Consider the following 20,231-nt stretch of genomic DNA (forward strand, 5'->3'; position numbering starts at 1 on the left):
GATAAATACAAAACAAACGGTTTTGGACATTTTTCACCAGACAACGACGATATGCACCTGTAACGCAGTCAACGCTGGACCAAGTACTCAACTACAGTACTTGAGTCAAAGTATAGGTTCTCCTGGTCAAATATTACTTGTTAATGTGTTATTGCTCATCTATAAGTGAAAGTTGCTCAGTCAAATACATACCATCGCCTTATTACATTAATGGCCCAAGTCATTTTTTGAGGAAATTTACATTTTTGCCTAAGTCAGCTCCTCCTGACACTGGCCACCTCTGGTAAAATCGCCTATCTCCTAATTGAAAAGGATCATGCTGTTCCCGCCCCTTTTAGTATAATGGCCTGTGACTTGGGCCAAAATGGTACATTTTGTTCACTTTTTTTCCTTTCTTTTTACCCATTTACTGTACTGACTTGGGCCAGTAAATAATGTTATATTTATATATCAATGGCAGTGAGGGCGTATCTTACAATAGTCTCTGTCTCTGTGAGTCTGCGTGCGTGTGTGTATGTAATCCGCGTATCTCGAGAACCGTTCGTCCCACCTTCATGGGACGAACGCATCACTTCACATCACTTCATAAAAGGCTCTGACATCACGTACACCACATGAGTCAACAAAAAATCTCTGTGAGTGTGTATGTATGTATGTATGTAATCCACATATCCCGAGAACCGTTTGTCCCACCGGCTTAAAATTCGGCGCGCGCGTTCCCATCCGCAGCAGGTAGTGCAGTGCCAGGCCTCGACCCGACCCCATACGCGATTGTCCGGAACCGGCACTGTGGCTGCAGAGATCTCCATATATGGGCATAAAATGGACGCAGACAGACAGATACAGATGTCTCCACATAGGCAAACAGATGGTCAAAACGGGTCCTATGACAACAGGTATAATGGGGTTTGCATTACACAGACTTCGGCACGCGCGTTCCCCGCAGCAGCAGTGAGTGCAGTGCCCGGCCTCGACCCGACCCGATGCGCGGTCTTCCGGAACCGGGCGGAAAGGTTCGGAATCTCCGTATGCGGAGCTGTTGTCTGACATCATTCCGGAACCGGCACTGTGTCTGCAGAGATCTCCATATGGGTATAAAATGGACGCAGACAGACAGATACCGATATCTCCATAAATGGGCATAAATGGACCCAGGCAAACAGATGGTCAAAACGGGTCCTATGACAACATGTATAATGGGGTTTGCTTTAAAGGGCGGGGCATTCATTCCCTATTTACATCGTTCCTGAGTAGGCTGGTCCCTGACTAGACGCCTGGCTGCCCGACAGACAGATAGAGATCTCCATATATGGGCATAAAATGGACGCAGACAGACAGATACAGATATCTCCATATATAGGCATAAATGGACACAGGCAAACTAGACGCCGAGCTTCTAGTAAAATAAACTTGTCATAACTCGTCATTGGCAGTGAATGAAAAAATACAAATACTCAAGTTACTCAAGAAATGTACTTAACCACTTAAATCCCAGCATCAGTATCGTGGTGAAGACATACAGTAGTCGCAGTGCGACGCATTGTGAGCTTGTGGATTGTGGCTATTTCCAGCGACAATATTTAACAGTTTTACTGCCAGATGTTATTTATTTATTGGGTTTTGTGCCAGCAAAAGCACCTTACCTTCGCGATGTTATAGAAAAAGATGTATTCATTTTTTTTCATCATTATTATTTTCTTTTCTCCTTAAATAGGTGTACTTTGGCTATACTAGCAGTAGAGGGCAGCCTCATGCAAGAATTAATGTGAAATGGCCGCGGTAGGCTACCGTCCGTCAAGACAGCTCAATCGCTACAGAGCAATAGATCCAGAGAAAATAACAAGCAAGTGTTTTGTTACTCCATTGATGCTAACGTCCAGTGGGTTTTTGAGAGCACTTTTACGGGAGCTGTCTCTACGGTACACACCCGCGCGACCCCTCATCAGTTTACAGACATCAAAACAAGGTACAAAAGAACGAGCCAAAGAACGTACAATTGGCATCGCGCCGCCGGGAAAAATGGGGCGAACGGGAACGTCCAAACCGGTTATAGAGTTAATATATAGCCCTGTGGGATTCCGCTCAACCATATATAGCACTTGTTCCCAAACACATGGGTCGAAAAAAGCCCATATACAAGCGCGTTGTGAGCTTGTAGATCTGCTATTTTCACTAGTTTGGGTCCCTGGCAAAAAACAAATTTCTCTTTTGGGTCTTGAGCTAAAAAGTTTGGGAACCTCAGTATATAGGGTTCATGTACAGAACTCAAGGCAATGTACTTTGTTACTGTCCGTACCATGTAACACAGTGCTCGTCAAAAGCCATTCTGTCGACCAATCGTGTACCAGCCGCTCCCTGAAATAGCCACCCGTCGAGTTGCTGTGGCAACCACAATGACCTGAAGAGTCGTTAGTCGTTGGGGAGAGAAAATAAATAGGAAAAAAAGGACCACTTCGCTCATTTTCAAACCATCTAGAATTGGTCCTCACTAATGCTCATTATAAAATGGCTGTTTTTCTGTCAACTCTCACTCTGTCTTTAGAAACCAGTCTACCAATGATATCACACAGTAGGCGTTGTGAGCTTGTAGATCGGCTATTTTTGGCAAAGAGCTTTGGTGTAGAGGGGAAAAAGAGCAGACTAAGTACAGGGGGAAAGTTCAAGTTTATTAGGTATTGAAGGTTCAAGTGGTTAAATATCTGAAAACACAAATTGATATGAATCCAAAATACACTGATAATTGTGCTGTCAAAAATTGAAACTATATGGAATCTATGGAAAGGTTGTGGGGGTCTGAAAACGTTGAAGACCCCTTAGTCCAGTCATTTTAGGCCAAAATTAGGCTAAACCTAAAACAAATTGCAATAGTAGCAAACTCAACTGATTTTGTATCCTCAATATGTCCTTAGTGAGAGAAAAAAAGTCCCAAGGAATCCCATCAGGGGAAAGTTTTGAAAACGACCTACCTACCTTCACTTACTATACACTACACTTTAAAGGCAAATATGACTCCGAAAATATCTGCTTTAAGTGGGATGTGAGGGGTCAAACTAGGGGTTTTTAATTATTCTGAATCCATTGCAAGCATTTGTTTTGCACGAAAAACATTCCTTGGGCAAGAAATGGCCCCTCAAAACGATGGTTTAGTGATGAGTCATCAATTTCCACAGTCTTTTGGAGTCCGTTTTTAGCCCAAGGAATGTTTTTCATGCAAAACAAATGCTTGCAATGGATTCAGAATAATTAAAAACCCCTAGTTTGACCCCTCACATCCCACTTTTCTTTTTCTTTTTTTTTTACTTTTTTTAAACTTTTATTTTTTTTCTTTTGTATAGTGAACACGTCAACTTGGGCAGCAGAGATACAGCAAATAAACAATTACGATGCAGCATTTTTTAAACACTCATTATGTTACGGTTCATACAGTCCATGTGTGAGAGGTCTTATTCCATCACAACTTCAGTCCGTTATAAAGTCCTCATTCTGATCCTCCAGAAACTACAGATCTGGTGTGCCTGTTAACAGACTTTCCAACGTCACATTCCCCGTCCCAGCAACATGCTGGACAGGTCTCCAGATACAACGGTGGAATAGATAGTAAAATAAAACAAAAAAGTTGGGTAGATATGAGATGTACAAGGAAATAAACATGACAGGGGTAGAAATATAACACACTCAGGTACACATTTTCATGTAAAGTATCCATTTTAGCCAGTATTTATAAAACTTCTCTAAGCACAGCATTACAGAAAAAGTATGTTTTTCCATTTCATAAATGCTTCGTATAATGGCTGTCCACTCTTCCCTTGTTGGTGGTTCTTTGTCTAACCATTTTCGGGTTATTGCCTTCTTACCGGTTACCAATAATATTTGAGGAGGTATTTGTCTGCTGTGCTGAGATCGGTTGGTATATTACACAAGTAAATGTTGGTGAAGTTACATTCTGTCTCAAATCACATAATTGTGTTGATATCAGATATGATCTCTTGCCAGTATGTTAGGATTATTGGGCAATCCCAGAATACGTGGAAGTGGTCAGCCATTGTATTATTACATTTCCTCCAACAGACCCCAGATTCCGGAGTACCATTCTGTACATATTTTCTTCTTGGAGTAATAAAGAATCTAATCATATTTTTCCATGAAAACTCTCTCCAAATGCCAGAGCTAGAGGTGGTGGACATTACATTACATATATTCAACCAATCTTCCTCCTCCAAAGTTATACCTGCCTCTTTTTCCCACTTAGTTTTGACATAAAGGGTGGAGTAATTCCCTGCCGTCTGTATACTCGAGTAGATTCTTGATATTAACTTTTTGGTGGTGTTGCCCTTGTAGGCATCAATGAGAATATTGATGAGATCTGATTCAACCTTCTCAGTTTTTATATTTTTGTCGTAATGATGTCTCATTTGAAAATATCTGTAACGATCTTGTTTTCCTAAGTTGTGCTTATCAATTAGATATTGAAAATCTTTCATACCTTTAGTAGATGAGATCGAGCTGTATGTTGTAATACCGTACCGGATCCACTGTTTGAATTTATAATCTAGCCGTGCTGGTGCGAAGTCTCTATCGTATGCCACCCACTTCAAAAGCCTTAACTCTCTTTCTATGTTTTGCCTTTTACATTCCTTAAACCAGATGTTTAGGGGGACCTTTGTCCAATCGATTAGTTCTTTTGCGTGCATTTTCATGAGGGTTTTATCAGCCAAAACGGCTTGAAGTGGGACATCCAGTTGATCTAATTCTATGTCCTTCCACTTCCCTCACATCCCACTTAAAGCAGATTTTTTCAGAGTCATATTTTCTTTCATAGTGTAGTAGTGTATAGTAAGTGAAGGTAGGTAGGTCGTTTTCAAAACTTTCCCCTGATGGGATTCCTTGGGACTTTTTCTCCCTTACTAAGGACATAATGAGGATACAGAATCAGTTGAGTTTGCTACTATTGCAATTTGTTTTAGGTTTTTTCATATAATGACTGGACTACCTGCAGTAGGCAGATTTGGTCGTTTCAAACGAGATTAAAAACATGTTTAATGTATTTTTGTATTAACTCAGTCGGTGCCATATTTAAAGTGGGACCTCTTATATTGCCGGTTCGCCAACAAAGGGTTATAAAAATAGTGTGCACGCTGGTGCACACATTCGTGCACAGATCATGCACTATGCATGTGCATGCTTTTCACAGCTTTCAAACAAATAAATCCGCTTGGAAATCCGTTCAGGCATTCAGGAGAAGGCAGCCCTTATGTTTTCTTCAAATGTAAATAAACATGGCTGCCATGTTTGAAAGATGGGGTTGGTATGGGGGTTAAACATGCAATTTCGCGATCGCAATCATGCCTAGTACACTGTTGGAGGTCCAAATTCTTTTTTTTTTTCAAAGAAAATTTTTTCAATTCTTTTTTTTTTTTTTTTTTTTTTAAAGACGTTCAGAAGACGTCTGGCAGGGAGGTCCATAGTTAAAAAGACGTTTTTATTATAGAAACGTCTTTTTTGGCAGGGTATACATAGAACAATGGCTTCTATTTTCCAGGAAGAGAAAGGCTGTAGTTTCTATTAGCTTGGAATCCCCATGTCCATATCCCCATCCATACCAGTAGTGGTGTTTGAATCATTAAGTACAGTACATGTATTCAAGTATTGTACTTAAGTACAATTCTGAGGTGCTACCAGCCGATCTACAAGCTCACAATGTGTCGCGATGCATTTTTATATGCATTTTTATATTTTCCAACGATTTTTGAGCGGTGCTAACCGCTCCTATAGACCGCTTTTTTACCAAAACTATGATGTCGCAAATGATGATGACATGTGTTCGCTAGACCAATGAAACACTTCGATTCTGTTGATCTGTCCATGATCATGATAGTCACAGAGGCACTCGATTGGTTCACCCTGATTTAGAACGCGTTTAGGCCGCGTAAAATACGTCATAAAAGATTATTGAGCGGTGCTAACCTTGAATTTCAAAATTATATTAGATGAATATCACTTATAAGCGATAAAATAACCACACTTTTAGACAGACTGTGGAAAATCTTACAGGTTATAAATGATAGGCAGGTAATACAAGTTTAAAATACAAATGAACAGACTTTGAAAAACTAAAATATTCATCTTCTGGCCTCTTCTCGCCTCTCTGGAGGCCTCTCTGGAGGTAAATACAATCCGTAGCTTGGTCAACTAACTGATGAGAAATGACAATAAAGACTTATTTAGTCTGAGCAGACCTCTAGACTGACATCATACACAACAAAAAGAATATTGCCATGCATGCCTATCAACACTGATTTGCGCAGGAATTAGTTTGCACCGCTCACTTCGCACGGGTGTGATTTTTTTATACATTTGACATCTTGTGAAACGGGACATTCTGTTTAATGAGTACTTTCTACTTTTGTGGTACTACTTCTACATTGTGGTATTGATACTTTTACTTAAGTGGAATATCCTTTTTTCCCCCACCACTGCTACCAGAGAAGTAGACAGAAATGATGTCCTCCTCTTATATCAGTGAGGAGGACCAATTATACGAAGATAAGGTTGAAAATGGGTCAAGTACTCTTTTAAGCCATTTAGGCCTAGAATTATTAAATGCTTTAACTATTGAAAAATAGCAGATATACAAGCTCACAGCGCGGCACCGAGTGCAGCGCTGCGAGCTTGTAGATCTGCTATTTTTGAGAAATCAAGATTTTTTTTTTGCAAGTCTTTGAATATATCTATTTAAAAGCGAACATTTGTAACTCAAATATTTGCTTCTGGCTGGTCCCTGGAACAACATATTTTGAGATGGGAGTCCGTGGCCAAATATCTGCAATTTTGGGGGTCCTTGACATGAAAAGGTTTGAGAACAGCTGATTTAGAGGAAGGATTTAGAAGTCGGATTAAAGATCGGGTCAACGATATTTCAAAAATAGTAGATCTACAAGCTTGTATATCTGCTATTTTTCAATAGTTAAGGCATAAAATAATGGTTGAAGTGGTTAAAATCCAACGCGACTCGGGCGCGTTCCAGGTCTTTGAGGGTTTAATTTGGTTATGTGTCTCTGCCTCAGCTGTCTGGGAGATGGGATCTGAGCTTGGGCCTCAGAAGACTTCAGTTTGCCCTTTTCTGGGTGTAATTATTGGCAGTGGTGGAAGAAGAAGTACTCGTATTAATTATTATTTTGTATTACTAGATCCTCACTGACTCCTTACCCGTCCAATCTCGGGCCTATTTTACTCTCGATAAATACCTGTATGCAGCCTCATATATGCCTCGGTATTGTGATGCATCATTATCACGCGATGTCTGACCAATCGTGGAGACACCACCCATTGCCCAGTGGTTAGCGCTTCGCCTCACAGCTAGAAGGTCCTGGGTTCGATTCCCGCCGGGGGACGCTGTGGGCACTGGCGGCGTGTTCCTCCCTCCGCGTCATCAGTGCCCACAGCCTAGGTGGGGTTGGCGATAGGGCCTTTCTGTGTGGAGTTTGCATGTTCTCCCCGTGTCTCCTAGGATTGATACCCTCACAAAAACATGCAGTAATCCTGGTCTCAATAATGCCTCCCCCTGGCCAGCCGGGGCGCCTGATGGAGGGGAAAGGAACTGGTTGGAATAACGTGTTCCTTCCACGCGCTACGTCCAAACCAGGGAAATCTCCACTGTCAGGTGAAAAGAAGCAACTTGGACTCCTCGTGCATAGAAGGAAGCATGAGGTCAGTCCGTTGTCTCCCCAGGCGCGGCAGAGGGAGAGCAGAGCCCAGGATTACATAGGCATTTGGCACTGGGTGAAAAAATGGGTTACAAAAATGAGCATGTAGATCGGCTATTTTCAAAATGTGCTTGTGTGTGTGTGTGTGTGTGTGTGTGTGTGTGTGTGTGTGTCAGGGAGTACAGGCCCTGATGAGCAGTGCGGTGCAGCCTCTACTGCAGTCGGTCAGTGACTCCATAGAAGCCATCATCATCACCTTGCACCAGGAGGACTTCTCTGGGTCAGGACACACAGCCTCGTGCACACACACACACACACACACGCACACACACACACACACACACACACACACACACACACACACACACACGCACGCACGCGCGTGCGCCTGTTATTACCAATGGCCAAGTAACCGCTGCTAGAATCAGAAGTGTAATTTCAGAGAGAAATAGGGGGTGGCAAAAATAGGTTACCACTTAAGTCCTGTTTCTTAAATAGTGAAAATAGTTAAAATTCTTATCCCATGATTTTGTAACCCATTTTTCACCCGGTGTCAATTATCTAATGTCATCCTGGGCGCTACACTCCCTCTGCCAACCTGGGGAGAGCAGCAAACTGACCTCATGCTTCCTTCTATGCACAAGGAGTCCAAGTTGCTTCTTTTTACGCGTTGAGAGCCTGTAGATCAACTATTTTCACTATTTGTTTGGGGCCGAAAAGAGAATTATGTTTAAAAATGTTCACCTATAATGACTTTCCCAAAATCGGTTAATAAATGAATGGTTGCGTGCAATAAAACGCTTATGTAAATTATACACCTGTAGATAGACAGGCATCTGATTGCGATGAAGTCAGATTAACCTGCTAAAACAATTCAGAGTTAGGGACAATAATGCATAAAATAACTGAATTTGAGGTTAAATGTGAACACTAGGGGTGGTGGAATTGAAGCTAATTTCCTGGTTCTCTAATCTCTACTATACCAATATGTTGTTTAGCCTTTGAGATACATCAGATTAAGGTGACCATCTCATTTAATCGTCAGAATCATGACATGCAGTCAAAACGGAACAATGACAAAGTCTTATTGACGTGGGCAATCCTCCCCGACAGCAGCTCATAATCTGTATCGACATGGTCTGTGCCTCCATGTGATCAGATATTGAGCGCGCGCGCGTGCGTGCGTGTGTGTGTGTGTGTGTCCTGGTGTTAATTTCGTCGACTAAAACTATGACGATAAAGGTTCGCCGACTAACTTTTTTCACCGACAAAAACATATTGAAAACCAAACTGTGATGACTAAAAGGAAGACAAGATATATTGACAACTTCGTCAACAAATAAAAACTAGGCTAAAATCTTATGGAGGGACTACTGGAGAAGAGATCCAATAGAAACTAAAAGACAAAGTCATTTCGTGTTTGATTGCGCTCGGGTGTTGCGCTCTCAAAATAGCAAGCTCACACCGCGACGCGTTGTACATCGGCTGTTTTCAGCACGCAACCAAGTGTAAAATCAGGCATTTACGACGCCACCAAAGCCCGGCAAAGTATATGTTTTGTCGACAAAATCAACTGTATAGTTTAGTCGACTAAAACTAAAAGATTTCATGTTGACTAAAACTAAATAAAAATGTTGTTCAATATGTGCTACACTGGCGCAGGGCCCTGAGCAGCCCCGACAGGCCTGACGTGCCCTGCTCGCTGTACATGAAGGAGCTGCAGGGCTTCATCGCCAGGGTGATGGCCGACTACTTCTGCCACTTCCAGTGCGTGGACTTCATCTACGACAGCACGGAGGCCATCGCCCAGCGCGCCATCCTGCTGTTCCTGCGCCACGCCAGCCTGCTGCGGCCGCTGGGCGAGGGCGGCAAGATGAGGCTGGCCGCCGACTTCGCACAGGTGATGGATGATATGCAGTGGTGTAAACGGGGGCGTCGCGGGGGGGGGGGGGGGGTAGTGGGACTGAGTTACTAGGGCCCAAGGTGGAGGGGCCTTAATTATTTTATACTTTTGCTGTTGAAAAATAGCAGGTATACAAGCTCATAGCGCGGCACCGAGTGCCGTGCTGCGAGCTTGTAGATCTGCTATTTTTGAAAAAAAGTCATGAAAATGTGTGCAAATCTTTGAATATATGTATTTTCAAGTGAACATTTGTAACTCAAATTTTGCTTCTGGGTGGTCCCTGGAACTAAATATTTTGAGATGGGGGTCCGTGGCCAAATACATATCATTTTGGGGGTCCCTCACATGAAAAGGTTTGAGCACCACTGACATAGAATAGAAACATAGTTTTTTTCAAAAATAGCAGAGCTCGCAGTGAGCTTGAATATCTGCTATTTTTCAATAGTTAAAGCACCAAATAACGCAGTGAATCCTTGTACCCAGGGCCCAGAATTTGGTGCGACACCCCTGGTGGTGTAAAGCAGTGGTTCTCAACCTTTTGAGGCCGCGATCCCCAAAATAATCCTATTTTAACCCCCCTCCCTACGAGCACTAAGAGTTGAGACATTACATTTTGTAACACGGTTCTGTTGTGAAAATAGCAAATCTACATGCTCACAACGCTAATTTACTCAAGTACATTTTGAATTCTGGACTTACTTGTAAGAGAGTATTTCTATATTGCAGTATTGCTACTTTTACTTAAGTAATAAATGTGAGTAATCTTTTCAAGCAGATGCAAGCATTTGAAGTGCATCTTCCTTAAAATCTTAATAGTCTTGTATATTAATGTCATATAAGCAGAGGTTAAAGCATCAATCTGTGATTTCTTCACATGGTTGACAAGTATGTACTGCAGAACAGCAGGAACACATTATGACTAAATCCTCGTCATTTACATATTGTGTTAATTGCTCCTTTCATAATGTTTTACAAATCACACATTAGGACTCAAATATTTTCAGTTGTGATATTTTATTTTTGCTTTAATCCCTGAGTACTCTACTTAAGTATAGTGTTGTGGTACTTTTACTCTACTTGAGTGTGTCAGTTTTTCTCATTGCCTCAGTCAAAATGTAATGCTCAGGGGTTAGGGGTTTCAAACTTTCAAACGTGTCTATGGCCATAGCTAAGAGATACGTTAGATAGTTTAATTTTAATACATTTATTCATAAATTAATTTTCTCCATTGACTTTAATTCAAAATTAAACTTTTCCCAAATATGGAGATGACTGACATCATAGACCACATGATACTGAGTACAGTATGTCCATATATGGGCATTCCCAGAGATGGGCTTAATACTGATGACATCAGGGATCTCCATATATGAGCATAAAAGGGACACGGACAGAATGGTTAGCAACACTCAAATAGAAACAGGGACTGACAGATACAGAGATATGTGCACGTGTGACTCGCATCACGGCAACCACACTTGCAATTTCCAATGCATCTTTCTAGTTATTATTAGTAGTAGTATTTATTTGTGTGTGTGTGTGTGTGTGTGTGTGTGTGTGTGTGTGTGTGTGTGTGTGTGTGCGTGTGCGTGTGTGTGTGTGCGTGCGCATCCTTCAGATGGAGCTGGCAGTGGCTCCAATGTGCAGGCGAGTGTCTGAGTTGGGGAAACCTTACCGTATGTTACGCTCTTTCAGGTGTGTATTTCATGTATTGAGATGTGTGAGAGAGAAAAAAAACATGTGTATACTGTGCATGAGATTAATAACAATAATAATAGCAGCACTATGTCAAAATCGAGGCCTTTACGTACTTGTGTGGCGTATGTTTCAAGCTTTAGCCTTTGAAGTAGTCTGTAGATTAATCGATACGGATCGTAATCGCGATACAAACGTGCACGATACGAGTGAATCGGTTCATTCAGAGTGTATCAGTACACTTGACGGCTGAAATCGTGATGTATCGTATCGTGATGTATCGTATTGTGATGTATCGTTCACTGCATGTTTGAATCTGTTTTTCACGTAGTATTTCATTCTATCCTGTGTTTCCGAGGGGTCTTGAACAGTTTACAGCAGCTGTGACTTCCAGTAATTGTTTACATTTCTTTTACACTTGTTATAGGTTCATTTGATTCCATTTGTACTACTCTCTGAGTTATGATGGTCCTTACAATGTAAAAGTTAGAGAATCACTGGTATTATAGTATAGCAATAAATGGCAATACAATTGGGAAAAGGGGTGTATCGCATCGTATCAGGAACATGGGTGAATCGTATCGCATCGTATCGGGGACGGGTCAGGGATGCATCGTAATGCATCGTATCGGCAAGATTTCAATGTATCGCAAATATTATGCCGTATCGCTGGCAGTGTATCGAAATGCGTATCGAATCGTCTCAGTGATGGAGATCATCACCCCTAGTCTGTAGCATTTAAAAAAAAGTGTGTGTGTGTGTGTGTGTGTACGTGTGCGTGTGCTTGCGTGCGACAGGCCCCTGCTGTTTCAGACCAGTGAGTTGATAGCCAGCAGTCCGGTGGTTGGAGAGCTGATCCCCTACAGCACTCTGCTGCACTTCTTCTTCACCAGAGCCCCTCCTGAGCTGAAGTCCCCTCACCAGGTACGCTACTCTACACCAGTGGTCCTCAACCTTTTTCAGGCCGTGACCCCCAAAATAATCATAATTTAACTGGGGACCCCCCACCCCCACCGCCCTGATGAGCACTAAGAGTTGAGGCATTACATTTTGTATAACATGGTTCTATTGTGAGAATAGCAGATCTACATGCTCACAACGGCTGTATTATCTTGCCATGCGAGGCGTCGTGAGCATGTACATCTGCTATTTTCACAATTTTCGCCACTAATGTTTGACAATTTGGCCAATGTTTAATTAGAGGTGTTAAAAAGTCCTTAAATTGTCACTTTAGAAATGTGCAGATACCCTCTATATACTTAAACTTTATGTTGGTTTGAGTGAGAAAACAATGTTGCACATTAAGGTAATCATCTGGAGACCCTCCCCCAAAATAATTTGGGGACCCCCCTGGGGGTCACAACCTACAGGTTGAGAACCACTGCTCTACACTACTCCAGTGCATCTCAACCTTTTCAGGTCACTTGTTCCATGTTGAGCACCTGCTCCCCTCTGTCTCCAGCACTGTGTTGCTTAGAGCTTTCTCTTCGGCTGAATAAAGGCAAAACAATTACCCATTGAATTTTAAATGTCACATACAACATATGTGTGTAATATTCATCCATGCTACGTATGCTCACTGATGAAAGACATCACCCACACGATTCAGCTTACATTCTGACTCATAGCATACATACAGTAGCTGATCAGTTTAAAAAAATGTGTGAACCGAGCGGTGGTGTGTCCTGAGTCCAGTGTTTCTTGGTAGATTGTGTTTATTAGGAAAACGCCTTTAGTTCCACAATCAGAATCAATCTGAATTAATCTTTATTGTCACATCGCATTACAAGTAAGGTGGGTGAAATTCTTCTCAGTAGTGCAGGCTCACCATTGCAATTAATAGATGGAGAGAGGAGAGGCATAACGTGCATAATATATGACTAATCTGCATAATACAATTATTGTGACTCAAGTGCATAACAAATAAGAGTTGTGAATGTACGTATGTAAATATAAAGTCCCTTTAAACGCATTTCAGTTCAGTCTGTGCAGTGTCACCAGGCAGCTCTTGTTCAGCAGTCTACAGTCTAATTGCTGCTAAGTAAAAACATAATGCAAATGAGCTTTCCTTTGTGGAACGGTGAGAGCGTGTGTTTGATCTTGAGGCCTGTCTCTCTCTCTCTACACAGAGGGCAGAGTGGTCTATTGCCCGCTACTCCCAGTGGATGGATGACCATCCGTCGGAGAAGGACAGACTGACCCTCATCAGGTACTGTAGGCTGCCCTACCCTTCCACTGACTCTTACAATCATTAACGACAACGTGGATATTACAAGTGGGTCCCCAAATAAATGGCAAAACAATATGTTTTAATGATAATATAACATTTACATCGTCACTGTTGGGCAGAAACCTCGTATCTCCAAGTTTCACATTTTTCAAGTTGTTTCATAAAGTAAAGCCCTGCTTGATCAGACAAGACTGTCTCACAAAACTAGTGAAAATAGCAGATCTACAAGCAGCGTTCTGTGCTTGTAGATCGGCTATTTGATGAACACAAAACAAACGGTTTGGACCAGGTTTCCGCACGACAACAATGATATAAAACATTTAAAGACATTTTCCCCCTTTAAATTCTTGAAAAATGTGTTTTCCTTTTGATACCGATAAACTGGAACTTATTATACTACGTCAGTTCCATTGATCCAGGCTGGAACACAATCCATTGATTGAGGATTAAAATTCACACAGCCCACCCATCCGACCACTTGTTAAGTGGTCAGATGGGTGGGCCGCAAAACACTTTCAAGAAGGTTGAGAACCACTGGTCAGAAGCATGTTGAGGAAATGTGATAATGTGCAGCAAAGTGTGTGTCCTGCTGGAGTTACGTGTGGTGAATGAGCAGCCCCTGGTGGTTAAAATATAGTCAGGCAGATTATATGTTTCTCTCTTTCACTGAGATGGTTTTATTTTTGAGCGGTGGTCACAACGCTCCTATACGTGGCCGTGTGTGTGGGTCTGTCTGTCTGTCTGTCTCCGTGTCTGTCTGTCTGTCTGTAGCCTGCAGTAAACTTTTCTGACCACACATGTTAAGGGAGGGGCGCTGTTGCACACACACACACACACACACACACACACACACACACACACCACCGCTCAGTTCACACGAGTGTGATTTTTTTTATTACTATTACTGTAGCTATTGATGTTTTCTTTGAACATGGAGCGTAAATCTTCGGGCTGTGTATACTGTACAACTGTGATAATTATGAGTCAATGGAGTTTGCATTGGCCGCGAGAGGGGAGTAGAATTTTTCAAGTTTATCCTACAACTTTTCGACCTTTGTTGTTTTGTCATGCGTGTTTTTTTCACGTCAACTTTATTTCATTGTAATTAAGATATTCGATAGGAATTTGTAATTTTTTAATGCCACATTTAGCTACTGTGTCCCTGAACGTCACATGAAAACTGCTAGCCAGCCGCCTAGCATAGTGTGGGGAGAGAGGAGCGCTTGTGGTTACCAACGCAGCTGATTTCTTTACTTGATGAGAGACAGTGCATCTGTGCTCGTTATATGCACGGTTGGAGAGCCTGTTTTCCATTGAGAGCCCGACTACCTGTTGTATAATTTATGTTAGAAATAAACTCATTCAATCATTCTCCCCCCCTCTCTCTCTCTCTCTCTCTCTCTCTCTCTCTCTCTCTCTCTCTCCCAGGGGAGCGCTGGAGGCCTATGTCCAGTCGGTGAGAGCTCGCCAGGGGAAAGAGTTTGCGCCCATCTATCCCATCATGCTCCAGCTGTTACAGAGAGCCACCAGTGGCCCCCAGGAGGCCAGAGCAGGAATGCACTAGAGCCCTGCTGGGCCGTTCACACCCTGCACTATAACTATATCGTTATACCCTTGTCTTTTTTTATCGTCGCAGTGTGGACTCTGTGCTATCCACAGTTATAACAGATACTCAATACCCTGACAAGAGATGACGGAGGCAGGACTGTCTGACAATAGACGGGTACTGTATATATCGTCTCTGTCGGTTGCAGAAGAATGGAACGAAATGTTCAGAAATAGTGAACGTAGCAGATCTACAGTACATGGTCACAGTGCGTCGTAACGTAACACATTGTGAGCTTGTAGATCGGCTATTTTCACTACTTTTGCCTGAAACTCATAAGCATAAAACGTTGAAATTTGGAGATAAGTTTCTGCCCGACAGCGAGGTTATTCATTCCACCAAACGTTACCCTCAAGGACGGGTGGAGGAATATGCAACCCCTACACGAGAGGTTTGTCCACTGGTTGGAAACAGTTATGGGCTTTGTCTACATGTCCAGTGGGTCCCTGGTGCGATTCTTCCTGATGAACTTACTGGAGTTGGAGAAAATCACAAGTCACGCATGCAAAGTGAAACCATGCAGCTTGCCGTTTTGGTTGTCCCTAGCTTAATTCGACCTCCTAAATGCCAACATCAAAGGTAAACAAGGTAAACTGCACCACTGCATAATCATAGCATTGAATGCCCATAGGAGGAATATTATCAGGAAATTCGGTATTTAACAACTGTATTTATAGTTATTGTCATAGTGCTTGATGTGAATGTCCCTTTACACTGCAAATAAGATTATTTCTGGGAGACTTCTGGTGATTGTAATTAGTATTGTACTTTATTATTATTATTATTATTATTAATGATGTTATGGGATTATTAGTAGCGTTAAGGGTTGAGTTTTCCAGATGCACAAAAGGATGGAACGATACTGTAGATCTTTATGCGAATGATGCATTTGCGTTTTAATGTCCTTTGTTAGCACATTCGTTAACAAAATAAAATTGCAATTGCCATTTCACTTACAAGTCTGGCCTCACTTTTATGATTAACTAGAAATCTCCATCCAGTATTAACACTCCAATAATAACACTTACTGTACTGTACACTGACGCTGTAACGTCAAACTGCTTCTCTCTAGCTCCATCCGTCCGCCTCTATCGCTCAATCTCTGTGTCTGGTGTTTTGATTAACCCATTCCCTGCAAACTTAATGCAAAATATGGATGTGCGCTAAAACTGCCGGGAAATAGCTATATTTTATTAACATGATACATATATAATTTCATTGTTTTCAAAGGTATGATGATAAACCACCACCAAAAAGACCACTAGAGCGCGCCATCGTAACACAAAAACTTTCAGAATAAACCATGTTTGAAGGATGGGTAGGTGACGTCGCTCCATTGATTCACAATGGGAGATCAGCGGCGCGCCATATTTGCTCAGTACTGTTCAATTCGTGCTTGAGTTACTAGGGCCCAAGGTGGAGGGGCCTTAATTATTTTATACTTTAGCTATTGAAAAATAGCAGATATACTGTACAAGCTCACAGCGCGGCACCGAGTGCCATGCTGCGAGCTTGTAGATCTGCTATGTTTTAAACAGTCGTGAAAATGTGTGCAAATCTTTAAATATATGTATTTTTAAGCGAACATTTGTAACTAATTTTGCTTCTGGGGGGTGGTCCCTAGAACTAAATATTTTGAAATGGGGGGGGGGGGGGGGGGGGGGGGGGGTCTGTGGCCAAATACAAGTCATTTTGGGGGTCCTTCACATGAAAGAGTTTGAGCACCACTGACAAAGAAAATCTCAAGCTCGCAGCGCAGCACTCGGTGCCTGCTGTGAGCTTGTAGATCTGCTATTTTTCAATAGTTAAAGCACAAGATATGGGTTAAACCCCCTCCCCCTATGAAGAACATTCATGGGGGGCCCGCAGTGAATCCTTGTACCCAGGGCCCAGAATTTGGTTTGGATTCCCTCTTAACGGTCCAATTAACCTCTGGTGCCAACCCCGAGTTTCCCGAGTTTGTATTGGTACCAACGCTGTGCCAACCCCGAGTTTCCCGAGTTTGGGCCGTTTTTGATTTTTTTTTTAATTTATTTTTATTTTTTTCAAAAAAAAGAAATTCAAAAAAATGTTTTGGACCTCCAGAAATGTATTAGGCGCGATCGCGAAATTGCATGTTTAACCCCCATACCAACCCATTCTTTCAAACATGGCAGCCATGTTTGTTTACATCTGAAGAAAACATAATGGCCCATAAATCATGAATGCCTGAACGGATTTCCAAGCGGATTTTTTTGTTTGAAAGCTGTGAACAGTGTGCACACACGTGGTGCATCAGCTAGGCATGGGCGTGCACTTTTTACACAATTGCGCAATTACATGGAAGTCTATGGTAACCATGGCAACGTGGGACATTGAAGAGAAGAAATCATAGCAACATAAGTAACTATTCTTATTGGGGGTTCCAAGTGGACAGTTATAGGTCTGCAATTCTGAGAGTGAACAAATGGAACCCTATGGGTCCATTTGGTTCCATTTGTATGCTCAGAGTTATGGTGGTGGTCCTTGAAATTAAAAAGTTTGATTGTAATTGTATAGCAGACTTGAAGTCCACATACAGTCTGACAGTGTGTTGAAAATTGGTTCCAAATCCGATTTCCGATTCCAACCCTATTGATGACTTGGTGTTAATCAAATGTGAGCTTTAACAGAAGAGCATCTCTTCGGCATGGTGTCTCTGTGTCTATTCCTCTCCCGCTTTCTCTATGTCCAGTGTATGTGCATGCAGGCAGACCGTCTAATCAGATGTGAACTTTAACTGAACGCCATCTTTCCCGTGTGCGTGCGTCATAGATGTGGCAGTCAAGGGTGCACCGTCAGAAGAGGCTGAATGGCCATCAAGTCATTATGGAATGCGTTATACTGTATGTATGATTGTTATAAATCATGAGTATTTATGAGTGCTTTGTAAGCAGATTATAATGCATTATAAGTGTGTTTTAATGCATTATAGACATGGCTTGCATAGCAAGTGTTACGTGAAATTCAACACATATTTCTCAATGAGGCCCAGCTGTAACAAAAAGTGTGTATACCCGTAAGATGGAAAAACCTACTGTGTAAATTGCATTTATTTATAATAATACATTCTAAGAAGAAAAAAAAAGTGTATTTTTGCACTAGAATGTAACATTAAATTTGGACATATTTACAATAGCTGATTTATTTTTAAATTTTCAGTCATCTGTTAAGCTGCACTATGTAACTTTCCTCTTTTACCCCGGATTTGAACCCGGGTCTCCAGCGCAGTGCTGAAATGTTTACCATTGGGCAAATGAAGCCTCTCTGCTTGCTCATCAATGTAATCTAATTTGTGTCAAACCAGAAACAGGATTGTGTTAAAGACCATGTCTAATCTAGACACAGGATCTAAATTGTCTCAATAGAAGAGCCGGGAGGGGGCGTGTTCCTCCCTCCGCGTCATCAGAGCCCACACCCTAGGTGGGGTTGGCGATAGGGCCTTTCTGTGTGGAGTTTGCATGTTCTCCCCGTGTCTCCTAGGGTAGATGCCCTCACAAAAACATGCAGTAGTCCTGGTTTCTATACTACATCCCCCTAGCCAGCCAGGTGCTCCCCAATTCCCCTGGTGCGGCAGGGGTAGAGCGGAAACCAGGACTACAGGTTAGGTAGTTGGCACCACAGATATAAAAAGCTAGATACCTCCTCCACCGCTGCAGTTCATTAGAGCGACTGGTCAAACACCCCTGGCGGAAGTGCATAACTGTGGAACTGCGGAAGGCACTCTGCCCCCTCCAATGGGAAAGAGGGAGTCCTGCCAGGACTGCATCTGATTGGACTACCGAGCTTCCCATTCTGTGACCCACAAGGAAGCGTCCTTCAGAATTCCCAAGAGCCCCGCCTCAGAATTCTGGAGGCTTGCATAGAGTTATTGGGAGGCTTGCCAGGAGTCTTGGACCAGCACCCCCCAGCCGGAAGAGGCGTCTACCTTTCTATGTCTGTGGTTGGCACTGGGTGAGAAAATGGGTTGCAAAAAATAAATAAATAGAAGAGCCGGGAGACGAAATACAACCACCCCAGTTGTATGAGTTATATTAATAACATACTCTACCATAACGATAGGACACCATTTAATTTTAGCAATTAAAAAAAGTTACATGCATGTAGATAAAGCCACTACAACGTACAAAAAAGACAATTAACAGAATCAGGAATTTATATATTTCATTTAACTGTTTTATAGTAACTGCATTGAGGTACAAAACTCACAATAACATGTTGCTAATCCTGCTGGACAGTATTTCTAATACATGAAAATGTTGAGTTTATTCAAACTGGAATGCCACAAATTATATATAATATACTAGTCCTCTGCCCGGGGGATTGTACACAGTATCTGAGGGATTGTACTGTAGGAGTCTTAGAAGTAATGTTGGAGTGCCCGTTGGGAAGATCTTTATGCCCATACATGGTGTTCCGTGTCCAGGCCAGTCTGTGATGTCAGTACTATGACGCCAGAGTATGACGTCAGACGGTTACCATCGGTGGTGAAACTGTGTAGTATCAGTGATGTCAGCATGACAGACATTTGCTAATAGTTAGATGTACAAATATACAATCACATCCTTGCACCAATGCAGAAATGTAGACATGATTTCGCACAGCCAGGGAATACGTTTTAATCAAAATGGGCCTCAATGGAGAACCAGTCTTTGGCTAGTTATTGAAGCGGTGAAAGCCGCTTCCAAGGTGTGGCTTTGTCTGTCCCATGTCTGTCCCGTGCATGCAGAATTGAGGATTGGTCAAGCTTCATATGACAATTTGGCCCTCCAGACAAGATCATTCATTCATTCAGAATTCATGAAAATATAGAACTAAAAAGTATAGATCTAGAAGATAGAATGTATAGATCTAGAACACAGATTTCATAGCTCTAGAACACAGAATAAGAATTCACCGGCTTCACTTCGAACCGAGGTTCGATTTTTGTGTTTAATAGATTAAATCCGTTATGAACAACAGTTAAATGGCTTGATTTGAAATGGCAATAAACCTGTAATTAAACCCTTCCACATACACATTAGTCTTTTTAAATGAAAACTAACCTGTTTGCGTGCTTTAAAGCTGAGGATTAGT

At 42.0% G+C, this 20,231-nt stretch overlaps 1 protein-coding gene across 1 annotated transcript in view; it reads left to right on the forward strand.

Annotated features, from left to right (window-relative positions):
- The window catches only part of cog5 (component of oligomeric golgi complex 5), a 132,705-nt gene extending 116,706 nt beyond the window's left edge, over window positions 1-15,999 (forward strand). Inside the window, exons 17-22 of the mRNA XM_080754521.1 lie at window positions 7,880-7,983; window positions 9,366-9,603; window positions 11,225-11,301; window positions 12,099-12,225; window positions 13,431-13,510; window positions 14,960-15,999. Coding sequence (XP_080610647.1) covers window positions 7,880-7,983; window positions 9,366-9,603; window positions 11,225-11,301; window positions 12,099-12,225; window positions 13,431-13,510; window positions 14,960-15,095 — 762 coding nt within the window. The 3' untranslated portion in view covers window positions 15,096-15,999. The remainder of the gene's footprint in view (window positions 1-7,879; window positions 7,984-9,365; window positions 9,604-11,224; window positions 11,302-12,098; window positions 12,226-13,430; window positions 13,511-14,959) is intronic.
- The last annotated feature ends 4,232 nt before the right edge of the window (window positions 16,000-20,231 follow it).

The sequence above is a fragment of the Nannobrachium achirus genome, assembly GCF_963921795.1.
Source record: "Nannobrachium achirus genome assembly, chromosome: 23".
NCBI classification, from domain to species: domain Eukaryota; kingdom Metazoa; phylum Chordata; class Actinopteri; order Myctophiformes; family Myctophidae; genus Nannobrachium; species Nannobrachium achirus.